Source organism: Tympanuchus pallidicinctus, unplaced genomic scaffold (genome assembly GCF_026119805.1).
Source record: "Tympanuchus pallidicinctus isolate F22 unplaced genomic scaffold, pur_lepc_1.0 scaffold8, whole genome shotgun sequence".
Taxonomy (NCBI): Eukaryota; Metazoa; Chordata; class Aves; order Galliformes; family Phasianidae; genus Tympanuchus; species Tympanuchus pallidicinctus.
In genome coordinates, this window is record NW_026294802.1 from 10,771,985 (window position 1) to 10,789,891 (window position 17,907).

The following is a 17,907-nucleotide window of genomic DNA, read 5'->3' on the forward strand; positions in this document are numbered from 1 at the left end:
GTAATAACTTAATTGCCTCTATTTCACATGCATAACTAGCAGTCCTGGGCTGTCTTCGTTCTTCCTTCCCATTTATTTTCTCCCAGGAGGTGAGCAAAAAAAGAAACAGTCTGTTAGAAGCAAAATGTTAGCCCGTGCTAGAGATGGGGCTTGGTAAATGGCACGGCTTGCTGCAGGAGCCCTGCTTCTACGTTCTCCATGTGTAAATAATAGGTTAGAAGTACTTTTGACCCATTCTTGCTTTTCTGATAAACTTGAAATCAGGAAATGTGGAGAGGGTTAAATAGAACCTTGGCTCTCGCTGCATCCAGTAACGAAGGAAAAGCTCATTTGCAGCTTAAATTGTCTCAAGGCTGAAATGCGGGGCTCAGCGCTGTTTCATTCCCTTCAACTACAGCTAAGCACTTTGTTCCCTTTTATTGGTAAGTGAACTTAATTTCTCTAAAATGGAATTTGTTACAGCAACCAAGTGGATGATTCACAGCTACGAATGACAGGTTCACAACTAATTAGCAGCTTATCCTGAGCATTTTTTTCTCAGGATCTCAAATATTATGGTAATGGGAAACAGTGCATTTTCAACAGCTGGAGCAGTTTGTGAAAGTTCTCTGAAACGTACAGCACGAGTATTTTGAGGCGGTAACTTGGGAGCAGCAGAGCAGACATGTATAATGGGACTTCTCATGTTTTCTAGGCATGCAGTGGTTAGCGTTCTGTAAATTTCTGCTGCTTGTGAGCCCTGTAGTATGAACTCAAACACTTAGAAATACAAAATCCTTTTCTTCATTTACTTGTTGAGATCGTATCCAGAAGATAAGGAGATCTGCCTTGGTAGTAAGGACTGCAGGTTTAGACTGTTGTCTAAATGACTCTTGTCGTTTTCTGGAATGCTGTCTCTAGACATAAAACTCGTTGCTCGGCTTTGCTTTCTTCTCTTTTAAAACTCTTCCTGCTTAGAGAATTACTGTCAGGTCTTCTTTATCCTGTTTTCTTTGTAGGTATTTTCACTGGCTTGGCTATTTGGCACAAGACTTAAAAAAGCATTAGATTGAACAGAACTCATTTCATTGCATGAAAAATATCTTACATGCATGTAAGTGTGCACGTGAGACCACTAAGTCAACCACACAGTGTAATTGCCGTTTTCTCTCCAGCAGGTATGAGCTGGCTTGTGTAAAATTTGTAAAGAAGATTTAAAAAAAAAAAAAAAGTAGTAAAGGAAATCAGAAGGTAGTGGGAAAGAAATGTAAATATGCACAAAACTAAATGCAATAATAACGGGTTAAATCAGAGTGCTAAAACACCTCAGTTGCAGCTGAGGAAGGGCAGAACAGACAAGAGTTCATTTCACTGATGGGGACTCAGGAGCTGGTGGCATCCAGCACTGTGTGAAACCCCTGTGTCATGGGTTCTGGTCCTCCCTGGTGGCAGCAATGCTTACCTCACTCAAAAGGCCCCGCGTATCATCCTTTCCTCAACCCATGATGCTTTCCTACAAGACTGAAAGCTTCCCCATGTCAGAGGACCACCAGGAAAGGCTGTATGTTTTTTCTAACATTGTAGGATCTTGCAGAAATAGGTCATTCATTAAATAAAATTTCAGGATGGGCATAGAGAGCAGGCCCAAACTTATCCTTCAGAGGAAAAAAGAAATCATCAAGAAGCTGTCTTATGTGATTTCCACCTTATCTGACATTCAGTTTTTGCTCATAAGGCAGGTTGTCCTAATTAAGCAAATGACTGTTTAATGACAGTTTTTTCCAGTATAACCTGTTGCCATCTCCAATGCTCAGGGGAAAGTTAAATCCAACACAATGAAACAAAATCCCCGGCTGCTCCTCAAGCGACAGTGACTGGGTACAGACCATAAAAGTGTGGTGCAAGCAAATGTGGACAAAGAGTCCTGCTCTGCAGGTGCCATGTCTGGGCCCAGCTATGCCACTCTGGAAGAAGAGTTTCCTGCTTGTGTGATGGGCTTTCATAGAGTTGCAGAACGGCTTGTGTCAAAAGGGACCTTAAAGCCCATCTAGTTCCAACCTAATGCCTGTCCTCTGTGCAGGGCTGCCACCCACCAGACTGACCAGGGCCCCTCCCCCTTGGATGCCTCGAGGGATGGAGCTTCCTTCAGGTACACTGGCTCGTGCCATAGCTAGATGCAGCAGCTTCTGCTTAACCTTCCTTGCACTTGGCATGGTGCTTCAGCTCTAGGCTTCTGCACACCAGACCTAGCCCAAGCAGCAAGCATGCCTGAAGTGGGTGGGATGGACATCCCATAAGAGGAAAATGTGACATGAGAACCAAAGTAAGAGTTATCACACCAATTGCAGCAGGCCTGTGGAATGTGTGCAGTGTCCATTAAAGGCTGCTTCTTCCTGGCTTTGGGGTGAGGGGTACGAATGGATGCTGTCTTTGAGGAGGAGTCCTGAAAAGAGGCCTCCAAGACCTGCTGCAGAGCACTGCAGCTGCCGGAGAAATTGACTCCATGTCTCCTGCAGGTGGAGAGCAGGTACCCTCTGCTTCCCCCTTCTCCTGAGTGGAGCAATAACAGGTACCACTGGTCGCACAGGCTGGCTAGCACAGGTTTTCCACCACCAGAGCTAACATTCCTAAGCGCAGAGCCATGGGGACAATACTTGTGCAGGGGCCCCTCTAATGCAAACATTTTTTTTAATGAGTTGTGGTAGGGGCAGCAAATGGCCTCCATTGAATAGAGGTGGGGAGAACTGGGGAGGACTGCTTTTGCAGAGCATTTTAATCACATGGATGGAGCAGCGTGTTCACCTCTTCTCCTTGCTGGGTCATTTCCACTTTGAGCTCTGCAAACAGACCATCTATTGAGCAGTTAGTATTCAGTGCTGAATATTCAATACTAGACTCTTGTTTTGGTGAGTCTTAGGCAAAAAAAAAAAAAAAAAGAGGAGGAGGAAAGAAGACTTCTCTTTTTTCTCATGTTCCCTCCCTGAGTTTGCTTTGCATATTGTTCAGAGGAGACTGGAGGCTTCTCAGAAAAGCCAGGCTCGTGGTTTTAAAAGCACTGGTCCAGTTTCATAGTACTTTCTAAAAGGGTGGAAGAGACAGCGTGGAAGGAACCAAATTCGTGCAAAGTTTGTGAATCTGAAAGTCTAGACGCATTGGGACTGAGTGAAGACTTTCTGGGAAGCACATTTAAGCTGTGAATTTAATAGTATGAAATGCATGCTGTAAGTGCACGGGTTAGTTCTGTGAGGTAGCTGTCTTTGTGGCAGTACGTTATGACGATTTATCAATGTCCTTTCGGCTAATTCTCTGGGTGCTTTTTGAGAGCTGAAAGAAACTGCTCATTTTTTCTGTCTGGTTAGAGCTGTATTTGCTCACAAAATGGTTGTGAGTAATGTAATGGCTGCATCCTTTGGCAGTAGCGAGCAACTGCTAGATTTGGAATGGATGTGCATTAAGTGAGGGAAGGTGGCCTTTACTTCAGCAAATACAGTATCTCTGACTCTTCTTCAGTCAAGTGACTCCTTTTTAGTGCTGTGATTGCGTCCTTGCACCTCGGTTTTCTATGCACATAAGCGTCTGTTTCTCTGTTACTGTTTCTTATGAGAAACGTTTACAGTAGTCCTATTTCTGTGGTCCCTGTAGTTCCAGTCCAGGATCTGACTGCTTTTTCTCCCCATTTTCTAAAATTTCCCTCTATAGTTACTCTCTTTCCTCCCACCCTTTATTTTTAACACATCCTTTTACTTGTTACTTATTCTTTTCTTTTTCACCTCCTCTCCAACAACACTCCTTCTCCCTCATCTCTCACCACCCCAAGCCCCACAACTAGTGTTTTTTGCATTTTCCACCTATGTCTCTCAATTTTTTTTGTCACCTTTGCGGTCCTGTATTACCAATGTACTTCCATTTCTGTGCCAAGCTGGCTTGGCTGCTGGGTCCATCAGCTCCTGTGACAGAGGGAAGCATTTTGCAGACACTCGCTGCAGATCCTGTTGCTTGCTGAGTCACAGGCTTCCTGTTGAGCCAATTGACTCCAGCCCTGTGCACTGATGAAGCAGAGCTGAATTAAGGATTTGAAGACTCTATGTCTTCTCATGCATGCTGGCGAGCTGAGGGACCGTGGTAGCAGAGGGAATGCTAACCCAAACAGCTTGTGAACAGAGGCTGACTTCTGCTGTAGAGTAGGAGGATCATGGATGTAGAGACAGGCACGTAGGAGTGAAGCCATCCTCTTAGGAGGTCTCCAGTGTGCTTTACATTAATTGTATAATATAAGAAGTCAATGAAATGTGGAGCAAAAAGGGCATCAAGAAGCTCTGTGCTTTCTAGTAGGAGAGAATAGAACTGGAAGCAACAAAGAGGCATATCTGCATTTTCTTGAAAGGAACCTGTGGATAAACTGGAGGTGGTAGCATTTACATGTAGCAGACCCTGGAAGACTGAGGATCTGTAATGCTTCATGCTATGAAAGCATGGGGAACTCTTTTTTATAGGCAGAGTTGGTGCTTGGAAAGCACACAGTATTTGCAACCATCCTACTGATGATAAGATTGGCTGTAAGTTGCACAACCATGCAAGTTATGTGCCCTGGAAAAGCTGAACTCATCAAATACTGGTGTTATTAGCTTAAGCGATCCTAGGTGAGAGAATGCCACTGGGCTGAAATTGAACTGAGGGAGATTTCCTTCACTGTAAATGAGGAATGGCCTTAATACACCAAATAACTAGTGACTACTGGTCTGCTGAAAATTACTTGTCAAAGAATGATAATACCATGTGATGTGTAACTGAGAGATGGAAAAGGCTACTCCTGATTAACAGACATGTTCAGCCAGTAATATGATAGTAATATATGTGATCCCAAAGAAAGGAACATACAGCACTTCAGAAGACCTGTCTGATCTGGGTTAGATGCTGCCCTAAAGACCAGAATCAATACACAGAGCAATCCTGTATTCTAGGACTTATAACTGTCTTGCCCTACATTTGGGATGTCACTTCTTCATAAGGAATGTTACCTCCTGTGGATGTAGTACTTAAACGAATGTGTCGCATTTAGCATAACTTCTGCTTGATATGGAGTAACAAGAAAGCAGCATCTCGTAAAATGCAGTTTTCCAACACGTGTGTTCTAGATAAGTGTAATGATGATAAACTGTGGTGATTTTTGTTTTATCTCTTTGAATAGAGTATGCCAATTTTTTAAAAATGTACTTTACCAAATAAGTTAGTAGGAAGATCACAAGGAGTGTAGACGTGGCAAAACAAAACAGAATTGTTTTTGGAGATTGAAGAGTCATTCTCTACATTCTTATGATATCATAGCATATCTGACTATGCTTCACCAGGATCACGAGAGCAAGGAAAAGGACGAAAATGTTCCTGCCAACATTTAGTAAAGGCCCTGGACCAACGTCCATTAACCCTGAAATAGTTCCAAGAAAACTGTATGCCAAGAAATGAGAACAAAAGAAATGAGACTGCAACAAGAGTGCCCGACATTTTGCCCTGTTGGAAGCGAAATAAAGTTAGATTAACAAACAAAACACCAAGGTATCTGGCAGCTTGTCAGGGTAGCAGCTCTACCATCTGTACCAAGGCCATGTGTCACTGTCATCCCTGAGGAGCAGGTCTCTTGGAAGAACAGGAGATGGCTGTGTAGAACCGAGGAGGACACCGGCATGATTTCCTGTGGAGCTTGATGTTCATGACAGCTCGTGCTTGCTAACTGAAGGATACGTGCCCTGCCAGCTGATGGCAACAAATGAGGCACCAAAGAGGGAAACCAGGCTCTGTGTGGCAGGTCCACCTCGGCAGTCGAAGAGGAGCTGTTTTGTGAACTGGGAATGTCTGAGCAATGGGGAAATCAGAAAGAGCGGTGTTTGGAAGATAGCCCTGATGTGGTCTTACAAACCTTTCACTTGCCAGCAGAGAGAAGGGAGATTATATCATCTGCTTAAACCTACACTTTACAAGATCTCCCTGTGTTTGATTAGCTGTCTGTAATAGCCTGTTCTGCTTGGTTTTGGTTGATTTCGCTAAGTTTGACACCCTTCATGGGAGCCAGTGGTTGCCAAGACCTGTCACATTATGGATACAATGTTGTTTCTAACATAGAGGGGCCAGGCTAGGAGATCTTGATGAGGTCTTGTTTTTACAGTGGATTGAGGCTTCAGAAGGTGATTTTTCTTTGCTTTCATTCAAAGTGCAGCTCTTTAAAAGCTCTGAATGTACTGCTGCAGTCAGCCCTCACACCACTTCAGCAGGGTTAGACTTCTCAGTGTCAGACGTAGGGATAACCAGCAGTGCTAAGGGGAAATACAGCACATGAATCTTGTTTCTAGTTAGTCGCCATCAGGTTCTAGAGCAGGCCTTCCTGAGCATGAGCATCTGATTCCTGTTTTATCTGCATCCTGCTTTATCTTCATCCTGATAGAAAGAGCTAGTCTCTCTTGCCTTAGGGAGACTGCTTTAAAGTAGTGATTTGTTCTCTAAGTTGATATGACCAATTGACACAAGACAGTGTAGTGTTACTAGATATAGGCTTCACTTGAAAAAAAAAAATAGGGCTTGTTGGATGGTAGTGTGTTTAAGACAACGTTCAGCAAGTTAACTTCTACAAGTAAAAGTATCAACGAACCATGTAGTCCTCAGCATTTACTTGGAGATAATGTCAGGGCACTAAGGGTTTTCTTTAGAAAGGTGGAACATCATCCCATCAACTCCACTGAAACAGTTTTGTGATAGGTGTAATATCTGGCTAACATCATCAACTAGCAAACTAGAAATAGGAAATTCAATGGCTATTAGTCAGCCTCTTGAGCTACCTCAGGTATGGCTTTTACCTGTCAAATCTGCTGGTTAAAATCACTTCCTCTTGGTCTGGTAGGCCAGATGAGCAGCTTTGTACTGAGACATATGGCAGAGATGCTGCAGGAAAAGAGGAGAAACTCTTCCCTCTCATAACAATGAATACAAAACCTAGAGGGGTGATAAGATCTACACGCATAACAAGAGTTTCTCCTTTGTCACAGGAACTGTGAAATCATGTCTGTCATCACTTCTGAGTATTCATTTTTCAATAGGATCTCTTGTAAATCCACTGAAACTTCGTTGCCCTTTGGTAATCGCATTATCCAAATTTTTATATCCTTTTGCTCACAGGTAATTTTTACTTTTTTCTACATCTGCCCTAAGAAACAGCAGCCATGAATAAAAATGAGTGTGACAGTTGCAGCCGTGCCATCCAAGTTGTTGCATGGCTCAGGCAGTAATCTGGGTCACAGCATATCTCTGTTTCATCATAGGATCATGAGCTGGAAAAGACCTTTAAAGGCCATCTACTCCAAATCCCTGCAACGAACATGAGCAGCTACAGCTGGATCAGGGTGCTCAGAACCCCTCCAGCCTGACCTTGGATGTCTCCAAGGATGGAGCGTCCACCACATCTCTGGGTGTACAAACAGCAGGGACTTATTCCAGAGGCATAACTTTTGTATTTCTGTTTACTTTTTGCAAACTTTTGTTTGCTTTTTTCCAAGCAAACTTTCGTAGAAGAAACAAAAGTTCCTGTGCAGAGTATGCAGTAAAACTCCGTGCTTGTTGACAAACCGCTTTAAAGTTTGGAGTATGGAAGCAGACCTAGAGCTGAAGGCTTATTAGAAGAATTCCCACACAACTTAAGAGGCCATGATGAAATAAGCACTTGGTAATTCTGCCAGCTCTGATGCTGTGACTGCTAAAAACCTCTTTTTAAATCTTTTAAATCAGCTGTGTTCATCTAGTAGAATTTCAGAGTTTCACAGGATAGGGCATAACTAGAGAAATCCAGCACAGTTAGTTCCACTGTAGGGTTGAGAGGTATGGCAAAGTGCAGCTCAGATTAGGTGACTACAGAGTTTTTTATTTCCTCCATAAAACTTCTCAGTTTCTCCTCAGGACATTGGCCTGCCTGCCAGGGCTGCATCCAGTGACCTTGGTTCAGGGTATGTTCTCACCTCCCAGCTGCACCACACAGCCCCTCCAGCTGCCCCTGCCATCCTGCCTGGAGCTGAGCAGGATATGGAGACCTCTAAAGGCCAGAGCAGACTGAGAGCAAGGGATCCTCGCACTGCAGAAACTCTGAGAGTTGGCAGAACAGCAGCTGCAGGAGCCAGCATTGGCTGCGACCAAGCCTGTCTCCTCTTCTGCTCTGCATCTTGGTGCCCAGGTGGCCTTTGTGTTGCTTTTGCTATTGGCCAGGCAGACATGGTAGACAGAAATGCTTTTTTTTTTCTTTCTTTCCCTTTGGGCTGTAGATATTCTAAGCCAATAATCATTATGCAAACAAGACAGAGTAATTATCTCATTAAGCATACTGTCAATACGCTGCAGCTCTGCTGTATTCCTCACCTTGAATCAGGCTCTGTGGAGAGAGGCCTTTCAGAACTGACTTCCAGGACTTCTGAAAGAGGTCATTTGTCCAACTAATTTGTCAAAGATCTCTTTAAGGTACAGTGCTTCTCCTCTTTCCTAATAACTCATGAAAACTCCTGTCCCTGAGAAGCTCTAATGTGCTTTCCTTTGTTTTGGGGAATCCCCAGGCCCTTCCTTCTCAACTGAGTTGGGAAAACACCATTATAAATACAAATGTGTGCGTCAATATGAAGAGAAGAGCATTTGGTGACTGGCAGGGACAAGAGAATGTCATGCAGACCTTTGCTCTTCCAACTCCTAAAAATAAGTTCAGTTGTAGTTTACTCTTGTTGTTAAAAGCATAGATAGACACATTTAATGGAAGACAAATATTTTTATACTTGAGGCTTTGTGAGGCTTGGCAAGATTAACACTGAAAAGAAAAGAGGCCAGAAGTAGTTCATAAATTTTAAAAAATCCATTCTTCAGCAGCTCATTGGGAACAATTTATATTTTCTGTTTGCATCATAACTATTTTCGAGTTACTCTGTAAGAAAATTGAAGAGTCTTTTCCTTCACGTTGGAAACAGATGTCATGTATTTGTATCCAGAGGCTGAGGGACTACTGTGCTTCATTATGATTCCCTTCTGATCCTTGCAAAATTAAATAGTTGATGTAGTATTTAAAGGCACATCTTCAAAATGCCATTAAAGCACCTGATTTGTATTCTTTGCTAATAAAATTATAGTAGTTTCCACACAATGTAATAGAGCAGAATTATCAGGCTGTGTCTACACTACAGTTTACTAGTGGATATTAATTAATTTATTTTGCCTGATAGTTTTTTTAGCTGGTTCTGATCATTGCTCAAACTATTGTGCCAGTACAACTGAGGGTGAAGATGCTGGGGATCAGACTGGGAAGGAGTCCCAGGGAGAAGGGAAAGTGGGAAGTGTGATACACTGAAAACACTGTAGTCAAATACACCTTATGATACATGCATGTCTCACTAGATATTTGGGTTTTCCACATAATGTCTTGGTCATTCATTGTTACCAGGTCTCATACACGCTTCTGCTTGACCACTACCTGAACATTCCATGACTGTGTGACTGATTAGTAAGGTCCAAGTGCACTAACTTGGGCTCCTGTCATATTGCGTAACTTGTTATCTTTCTAGATCATACATGGACTGACAATCAGCCTTGGCAGTGTGTAATGAAAACTCAGTCAAGAGACAGCAAGGGTTAGCTGTGGGTGCCTCCTTCTGACTCTGCAGCTGGGTTGTGCTCCAAGGCAGTGCAAACAGAGCTCTGCCCAGTGAGTTCAATATGCTGCTGCAGGATCTAATGTTATTAGCTCTGAAACAATTTCTTTAAGACAGACTTAGTTTTGGCTTTTCTTATTTTTTGTTTGCTTTGTCTTTCTCTTTCCTTTTTTTTTTTTTTTTTTTTTAATGGCAGGTTTATGGTGGATCTATCAGGTCTCAGTGGAAGCGTTTTCAAATTCTGCAAAGCTGGTTGTATTTCCTTTTAATGCCTGCAGGCACTGTTATCAATATTGGCAGTTAAAAGCTTTGTGAAAACTTTTATCCTTATACAAGCAGTAAAAACATTTATTAAATGAAGGAATTTCTTATAATACTTATTTACTTATATTTACAGCTCTTGGTTTATGAGATAATGCAGCCTTTAAACAGTTAGTTGGTGTTGTCACATTTTGTCATCTGCCAAATAATTTGACAAATTTGCCATAAACTGCCTGACATTTTCACTTAAAAGAGTTCGTTTTCTTCATTCTTTCCTGCCAGACAGGTCATGTATCTTTTCAGGCCTGAAGAATTTCTATCAGCTATTTAAATGCAAGGCCACAAAGACAAAGCCAGACTCAAGCTGCAACGAGCTGAACCGGCATGATTCAGGACCAAAGTAGTTGCAGCACATAATTAAACAGTAACTGTGCCCTATTCCAGAGATGTTAGAGCTTGCAGTGTAAATTTCCTTACTGATGAAAAGGGCTTTAAATGCAGTTATCAGGATGGTGATGAGAAAATTACTCTAAACGACACCTAAAAACTTTGTTTTTGCTACTTAGTGAACATGGCTAAAGATGGCTGCTGCCAGTTCCCTGCTGTCGAGGGAAGAGGATGAGTCCCAGCTTCCCAGCTCTCGGTGACGGCAGGAAAAGAAAGGGCAGAGCTGGGCATCGCTCTCCCCTTGGCGCTAATGGCAGCTGCCTTTGCTTGTGCTCCCTGCGCCTGGGCATGGAGCCAAGGGAATTATGTACGGCCATGGCTGTGCACTGAAAGGAGGAGGAGGAGGTAGAGTAACCTTTCCCAAGGCTTCTCGCACCTCTCTCTGGGGTCATCAGCAGAAAGTTTCTCTTCGCCTTGTAGCGAGGTGTGAAGAGCCCTCCCGGGCTCAATTTAGTAAAATGAGAGAGGAGAGGTGCTGTTAGCTCAGTGCCAGGGCAGTAAGGGCGGTCTGGCATGGAGCAGTCCTGTTGGCCCTGTGACAAGGGGTTGGTGGGCCCAGCTGAGCAGCAGGAGCAGTGAAAGCCTCAGCACTGGGTTCCCAGCAGGTTTTGGGGTCAACAGCCTCACTGCAGAGCTTTTCTTGGTAGAAGTTGCAGTGTCGGTAAAAGTGATTTTTATATGAGACCAGGAGTGTGATGGTAAGAAAAAAAAAAAAAAAAAAAAAAATCCTGATAAATCCACGAAGTTATTTTGGCTGATTTTGGGGGAAGTGTGGGTATTTGCCACACCTCAAAGACTAAGCTGCAGCGAAGAGGCTGCGTAGTCATGAGGCACAGGGTGCTTTAATGGCATGATGGGCTCGTGCTGACAGCGATGGGCTCCGCTGCAGGTGTGCATGCAAACAAACAGGGCAGGGGAGGGCCTGGAGCTGCTGTGGCCTCTCTTGGGCTGCCCGGGCACTGGGAGTGTGCAGAACAGCAGTGCCTGCACCTGGTGTCAGGGCCTGGAGCACTGCCCTGAGGAGTTCTCAGCGGGCCCTTTCTGCATTCCTGAAATGAAGTGTTACCAACTGCTGCCTTCTGTAAAACACACAGGCAGCTCTCGCTGGGCTCCTGCCTTCCCTTCGGGCCTGTTGCTGTGGCTTTCCCTGGCTGGCAGCTCCATGCAGGTAGCCTGGCGGCCTTGGGGGCGGCTTATGGAAAACACTCTGCATCCATTTCCATCCCTTTGAAGGTATTTCTGGCTGCAGCAATTTGCTGAAGGGAGGCCTGTTTCCCCTTATTTCTTGTGTATCCCTTTGCTCAGTGGGGAGGTTTCCTGTTGTAAGCTGCGGGGCTACCACAGCTTCCCACCTGCCCTTTGCTTTTCTTGCTTTGACCACAGTGAGTTCTGCCCTTGAAAAAATAGTCTTACAGAAGGATCGGTTTATCATGGTAGCATCCAGGAATTTGAAGCAAACACACTAGGACTTGTATTTTATGCTTTTGTCCAAGGAAGGTGTGACTTTTGCCCTGAAGATCTGTAACAGTAAATTCTGCTGAGCCTGGTGCATCCTCTAAAATCATCAGGGGGTGTATGTTATAACTTCCAGAAGGAGGAACAGCAGAGTCAAATCGATGTAATGCTGCGCTTCGTCTGACTGGGGGGAATAAATAGGAAGTAAGAAAAGAGGGAGGATGGGAACAGCTGAGGACTTACAAAGGTTTCAGTAGCACAAGGGCTCCTGACTTGGTACCTTGGTCTCGTACCTGGAAATGATCTCGTTAGAGCCAAAGAATCCAGCAGCACAAAGGAGGTTGTAAGACTGGATTTCAGTGAGCACAGTTTGAGCCCCGCTGTAACAAAAATCCACAGGAATGATTTACATGTGTGAACCACCCTCACAAGAGCACTGGAAACGTTCAGGTACATAAGTCTGCCAGACAAAGACGTAGAAATCAATGCAGTTGGTGTATTTCAGTTGCTCACGAGGCAGTAATTATTTTTTAATACATCAAGTGATGGGGAGGGGAGAGAAAATCCTAAAGACCTTTGTTGTATACACGGAAGTGTTTTGGCCTCTGTTGTTGTAAAAACAAAAACAAAACAAAAAACAAACACAGAAAACACAGAAGAAAAAAATCCCAACTAAAAGAGCCGGCAAAAAGCAACAGCTGGCTGTGGAAGCTGAAAAGATTTTCTTGCTAAAGAACCTCCATCTGAGCTTGTTTTAACAGAAATGCTACAGATGACCATCTGTTGGAAAACAGCGCTCTATTTAGTTTAATGTGTTGGAAGTTTATTTTCTATGCAAAGACAAACACCAAAAAGAGCAACTTTGTTGTTTTGCAGAGAGTTGGATTGAACGGTGTCTCAATGAAAGTGAAAACAAACGCTATTCCAATCACACCTCTCTGGGGAACGTTTCTAATGATGAAAGTAAGTAAATTTTCATGAATTCGGAGTGCATGTTAAAATGTCTAAGTGCTAATTTCCTTCTATTACATATATGTATCTCCTCATAGTATTTTTGGTACTCAGTAGTTTGAAGAGTTGGCTCTCTGACACGTCCAAAAGTTTTATCAGTGTTTTTGCTGGAACACTGGTTACTTCCCATTGTTTAAAAGAACTAATACCATCTATGAGTTAAAACATCCAGAAGAATGTGTGTGTCCCTGAATAGAGGTTGGGTGACCTCTAAAATGCACTGTTAGCAGTTGCTCATGACTAAAAGTATCTGTTTTGCTTTTCACTGGTGAACACCAGGCAGTTGAAATACAGGAAAAAAAATAATTGTTGTTCAATACTGAGTCACACAAATAAATTCTTTAAGAAGTAAAAAATCGTCAGATTAAAAAAAATCATATATTGAATCATGGTATTGCTTCCCTTTAGTCATTGAGAGGAAACAATTATAAATGTAGGTAATTTCACACTAGCTATTTTTTCTCATTTCTCCTACTTAAAGTAATTTTAGCTTTTGATTTTATTTTTTTTTAACAAGAGCAGGTAATTATAAGTACCTCCAAATACCTCAAAATAACCTTTTTTTTTCTATTTAAAATTGTAATACAAATTTTAGTTTACCATCTTGTTTTTGTTTGATTTCTATTTTACTTACGTTGTGTGAAGAAAAATACTCTTAGGGTCATTTTTCATTTCTATACTTTCAGCATTACTTGGTTACAAGATATTAATGCAAAATGAATTCTTCCATTCAGAAAGACACAATTTTGTATAGAATAAAGACACATAAGTTTTGAAACTGAATTTTTAAATACATCTTAATGCTGATCATCCATTTTTGCATTTATTTTTTTTCATTTTAAGAAAACTACTCTTTGATATCACTGTAGAATTACATGCCTTGCAGCACAAAGCTTCAGCTGTTCACAGAATTTTCTATGCTGGGGTCTTGTGCTTATTTGCCCAGGAGTCTCTTTTGAAGAGATATCTCTTCTGAGGAAGAAAGAAGGTGTTAGAAACATGACTCCCATACTAAGAACAGCAGAAGAGAATCCTCAAAGATAATAACATTTGACAGGTTTGGGTTTTGGAGGTGTTCTGTTTTTATTTGGCGAAATAAGAAATTAGCAAATGGTACTGAAAAAAATAAAACATATGGTTGTTAATTTGCATTTTATGACAACCTTTGTGCAACTTATTACATTCATTTTACTCTATCTGCTGCTTCTAAGAACATGACAGAAATAATCTGTAATGACTGAGATGTGACTTCTGATTCTTAACAGAGTCTGAATGCATGATTTGATTCTATTGACTTCAGTGGGCTTTTCCTTAGACTCACAATATCAGAGTAATAAATTAATACAATTAGCTATATAATAAACAAACAAACAAAAAAAAACAAAAAAACCCCAAACCAACACAGTTTATTTTATGAGTTCCCTTCTACATTCTTTTTTTAGATTTGTTACTCTACATAGGTTGTAGCAAAACTATCAGCAGTTTGTTATATGTGCTTGTGGCTTGAATGTGTGCACAGAAAAACTTTCACGTCCCCAGAGTCAGTAGGTGAACCTACTGTCGTGATTAAGAGCAGGTATTTCACAGAGCAGCACTGAGGAGACAGGATGGTTGTTCATTCTGTCTTCTGGTGCTGGAATTAAGGGAAAAGTAATGAAAACACATGGCAGCAAATGTAAAACTGATAAATACGTCACTGAATGTATCCCACACTTTGTGTGCAGAATGCTTGGTCGCAGTACATGATGGAAACTCAAATGAGAACGAAAGTGTTCGTTTAATCCTGCTTCCTTTTTATAACCAGTTCATCTAGCTGTTTCCATTGCACAAATACTGACATTTTTGCAGTGTAGATCAGAGAATTAATTCACCTGAAAAGCCATCCTTGTTTTTGTGTGCACGAAAGAGAGGAGTAAGAGAAGAGGAGGAAAGAAAAATAAGCCATTTGCCTAGCAACAAGAAGACCAATAATCTGTGAAATCTAGAAAAAAGTAGGTGTTTCCCCTTAGGAAGAATCATATCATATTATGTGGTCCTTCCTAGTCTTTGGGTTTTCCTAAAAGTGCCCAAGAAGTTTCCAAAGCATCATGTCCATCTTTGTCCAGCTGCTGTCATACACTTTCAAGCAGCAGGAGACAACATATTTTGGGGAAACCTACTTGACTTTTGAATTTCTCAGAATGGTGGTCAAGTTGCTGTGGTCACCAGATCTCCTGTTTTTCATCCACAGCCAAAATAAGGCATCATTCATCTTCCTCTTGATTTATTGGTGATGTTGAATTTGTTTGTTTTCCTAAATACATCAGGTAGTTTTTGGTTGGATGTTAGTAGAGCAAATGTGGCTTTGTTTTTCTGTTAATGTTTTTTTGGAGGGTGGATATGTGCATCCACTAAGGAAGACTGTGAAGATTTCCACTGATTTCTTACTCAGTATCAGCCTGCTTTTATGACTTATTTTTTCTTGCGTGTTTTTACAGTTCATAGGGTTTTAGGACAAGTGATCGTTTCACTCTAACCTTTTCTACCGTTGGAGCACATGGCAGAACTGTACATTGGGCCACAGAAGTCCTTTACACTCTTCCATTTTCCTCCTGGTCTCCAGGTCCGTTGAACCTGTATGACGTTGTAAAGCAATGCTCACTGCTGTTTTTGAGTGCTTCTTACCCTCTTGGGACCTTTTATGTGTTTTCCCAAAACAAAGCATTTGCACTCTAATATAAAAATTATAGGATAATTTTACTTCAGTTTCCAGTTTTCTAAGTATTTCTCCTTTCACCACTTCCACATGCTAGTCAAAAGATCAACAGGAAAATGGAATGGTACGATCTCATATCTAATATTGGAAAGAAAAAAACATTTTCTGAATCTGCTTAAGCCAGATTCTCCAAAATTGAAATAGGGGTATGAAAGAATACAATTTAAGGATTGTGAAAGTTTCAACTTCAGTTTTCTGTGCAAGGAGTCATGATGTTATGTGATGAAGTGGAAGGGCTCCTTGTCCAAATTATTTTGTATATTTTGGAATGTGAATGTGTAGACAATTCAGAAAAGATAAAAGATTCATACTATTTTTTCCTCTTCAAAAGGAGTGTTTAAAATCAGTGTTGAAACTGGTTAAAATGGAAATCTTATCAAATAGTTTCGCTTTTTTGTTTGTTTGCTTGAACTAACCTACCTTTCCTTTGGTTGAAAAACATCCACTTAAAAGAAGAGCTACTTGATTTTGTTGACATTTTCTTTGAGGAAAAATTCTTGATTTCCCAGTCATGCTTATTGAATTGGATCTACACTTCTTCTATGTTTCTCAGGTAGTTTAAAAGAAATCACATTACTTTTTAAAGCACAGAGTTCATGCTAACAAGGCTGTATCTTGCTTACATTTACATGGAAGTATGAGGTTAAGCAGCTTCTTACCATCCCTTAATTCATGTTAGCAAAGGGCAAATCACTTTTGAGAACAGTCAGAACTTGGGCTGCTGAGGCTACAGGGGCAGGGGCTATTCATCTGAAAAATGTGGAGGTGTGTGAACTATGTGAAGGATTTTATTCAGGTAAAGCTACTAAAACTGTCTTAGCTCCGTGGAGGTTCTTTGAGACAAGTACAAGCAGCCTGGGAAAGTACAAGACTCTTCTTAACCTCTGCAGTACAAAGAAGAGCTCTAATTCCACTGTAGTTATGACAGAGATGAACATCAACATTAGTTTGCTGATGTCTTTCAGTCCTTCAGCATTTGTCAGAGAAGAACTGTGATGTCTGTTCTTTGACAGTGTCTTGAAACAAGACTTCTTTTCCACGTCATTACTTCACTTCTTTACAAAATGGATTAGATTTTTAAAGTATTTAACTTTAAAGGTTCCTTTCAGCACACAGTGGTTCTGTGAAGGGTTCTGATAAAATGACAGAAAGAAAAAGGAAAAGGAAAAGAGAAAGAAAAAGGGAGAACAGTATTCTTTATATCTTTGATGCAGTACAAACAATTCGGGGACCAGGCCTGAGTCAAGACTTATGCAAAACTTTCCCTGCTCATTAGGGAAACCATTAGGTGCCCTGCTACCAAATAAAGTATAAGGAATAGGGATAGCTATTGTTCTGCTTGTAAATTATCGAGTGAGATTATATGGTTGTACAGCACTCTTATATTTAATACTGAATGATTATATTTCTAGATCTCATCCATTCTTACCCTATGTACAACTCTATCCATGTATTTAATAAAAATAAATATTTTGTCCAAAATCTAGTGAAAATGAGAAACATTTTAGCTGATATCTGGCTCATAGGCAGAAAATGAATAGAAGTTCTATATTATTTTGCAGAGGCTTGATTCTGGGGAAGATATGGGAAAGATTATGAATATTTTAATTGTGTTGAAAATGCAGTTGCTCATGCGCTAAATATTTTGATGGAAAGCGAGTCTCAGAGAAGTTTTGCAAAGAAGTTCAAAGTACATTGTTCTCCTACTTGTTACAGCCAATTAGTGGAGGGTGCTGAAGCATCTTGAAGAATCACCGGGAAACATACACAGCTGAGAAAAGGGATTTAAACTGTAGTTTGTAATCTTACCATTAGCTTTTGTGGTTAAAACACATCCTTCTATGAGAGGAACTGATTGACTATGGATGGCTTGGAGAGTGTCTGAGGGCAGGTTAGGTAAAACACCTGTTCACGGGTCTTAATGTGATTGTGAAACAGCCAAAGGATGGGTAGAAGGGATGCAGAGACCAATTATTAATTTGGATATTGGTTTGATGTGTGATAGAGTGCCACATATGCAGGAGAAGATCAAATCTAATTAGTGTAAGTGATAGACCTTTGCATGTTAACCCCCTTAAATCACTAAATATAGTCAGAAGTTCTGTTTGGAGTGGGGAGAAGGTTGGTGGGGGAACTGTAACACCTGTTGGTTTAACAGACAAAGGCAGTTTAGGATTACTGCATCTTAGTTACATCAGTGGTTACTGAGATCAGTGGCACCCAGCCTTTTCAGTTTGTACCTCCCTAGCAATTTCCAGTGAAGTTTAAGCCACAGTGTAAACTTAAAGCAGTGTGTAAGGGTTTGATACTGACAGAGGAAAAGGTGATTAAGAAAAC

The 17,907-nt window shown here is 41.3% G+C and overlaps 1 protein-coding gene across 1 annotated transcript in view; it reads left to right on the forward strand.

The window, feature by feature from the left end:
- Positions 1 to 17,907, forward strand: part of RFX4 (regulatory factor X4) — a 91,943-nt gene that overhangs the window by 3,981 nt on the left and 70,055 nt on the right. The window contains exon 2 of the mRNA XM_052668593.1: positions 12,681 to 12,767. Coding sequence (XP_052524553.1) covers positions 12,681 to 12,767 — 87 coding nt within the window. The remainder of the gene's footprint in view (positions 1 to 12,680; positions 12,768 to 17,907) is intronic.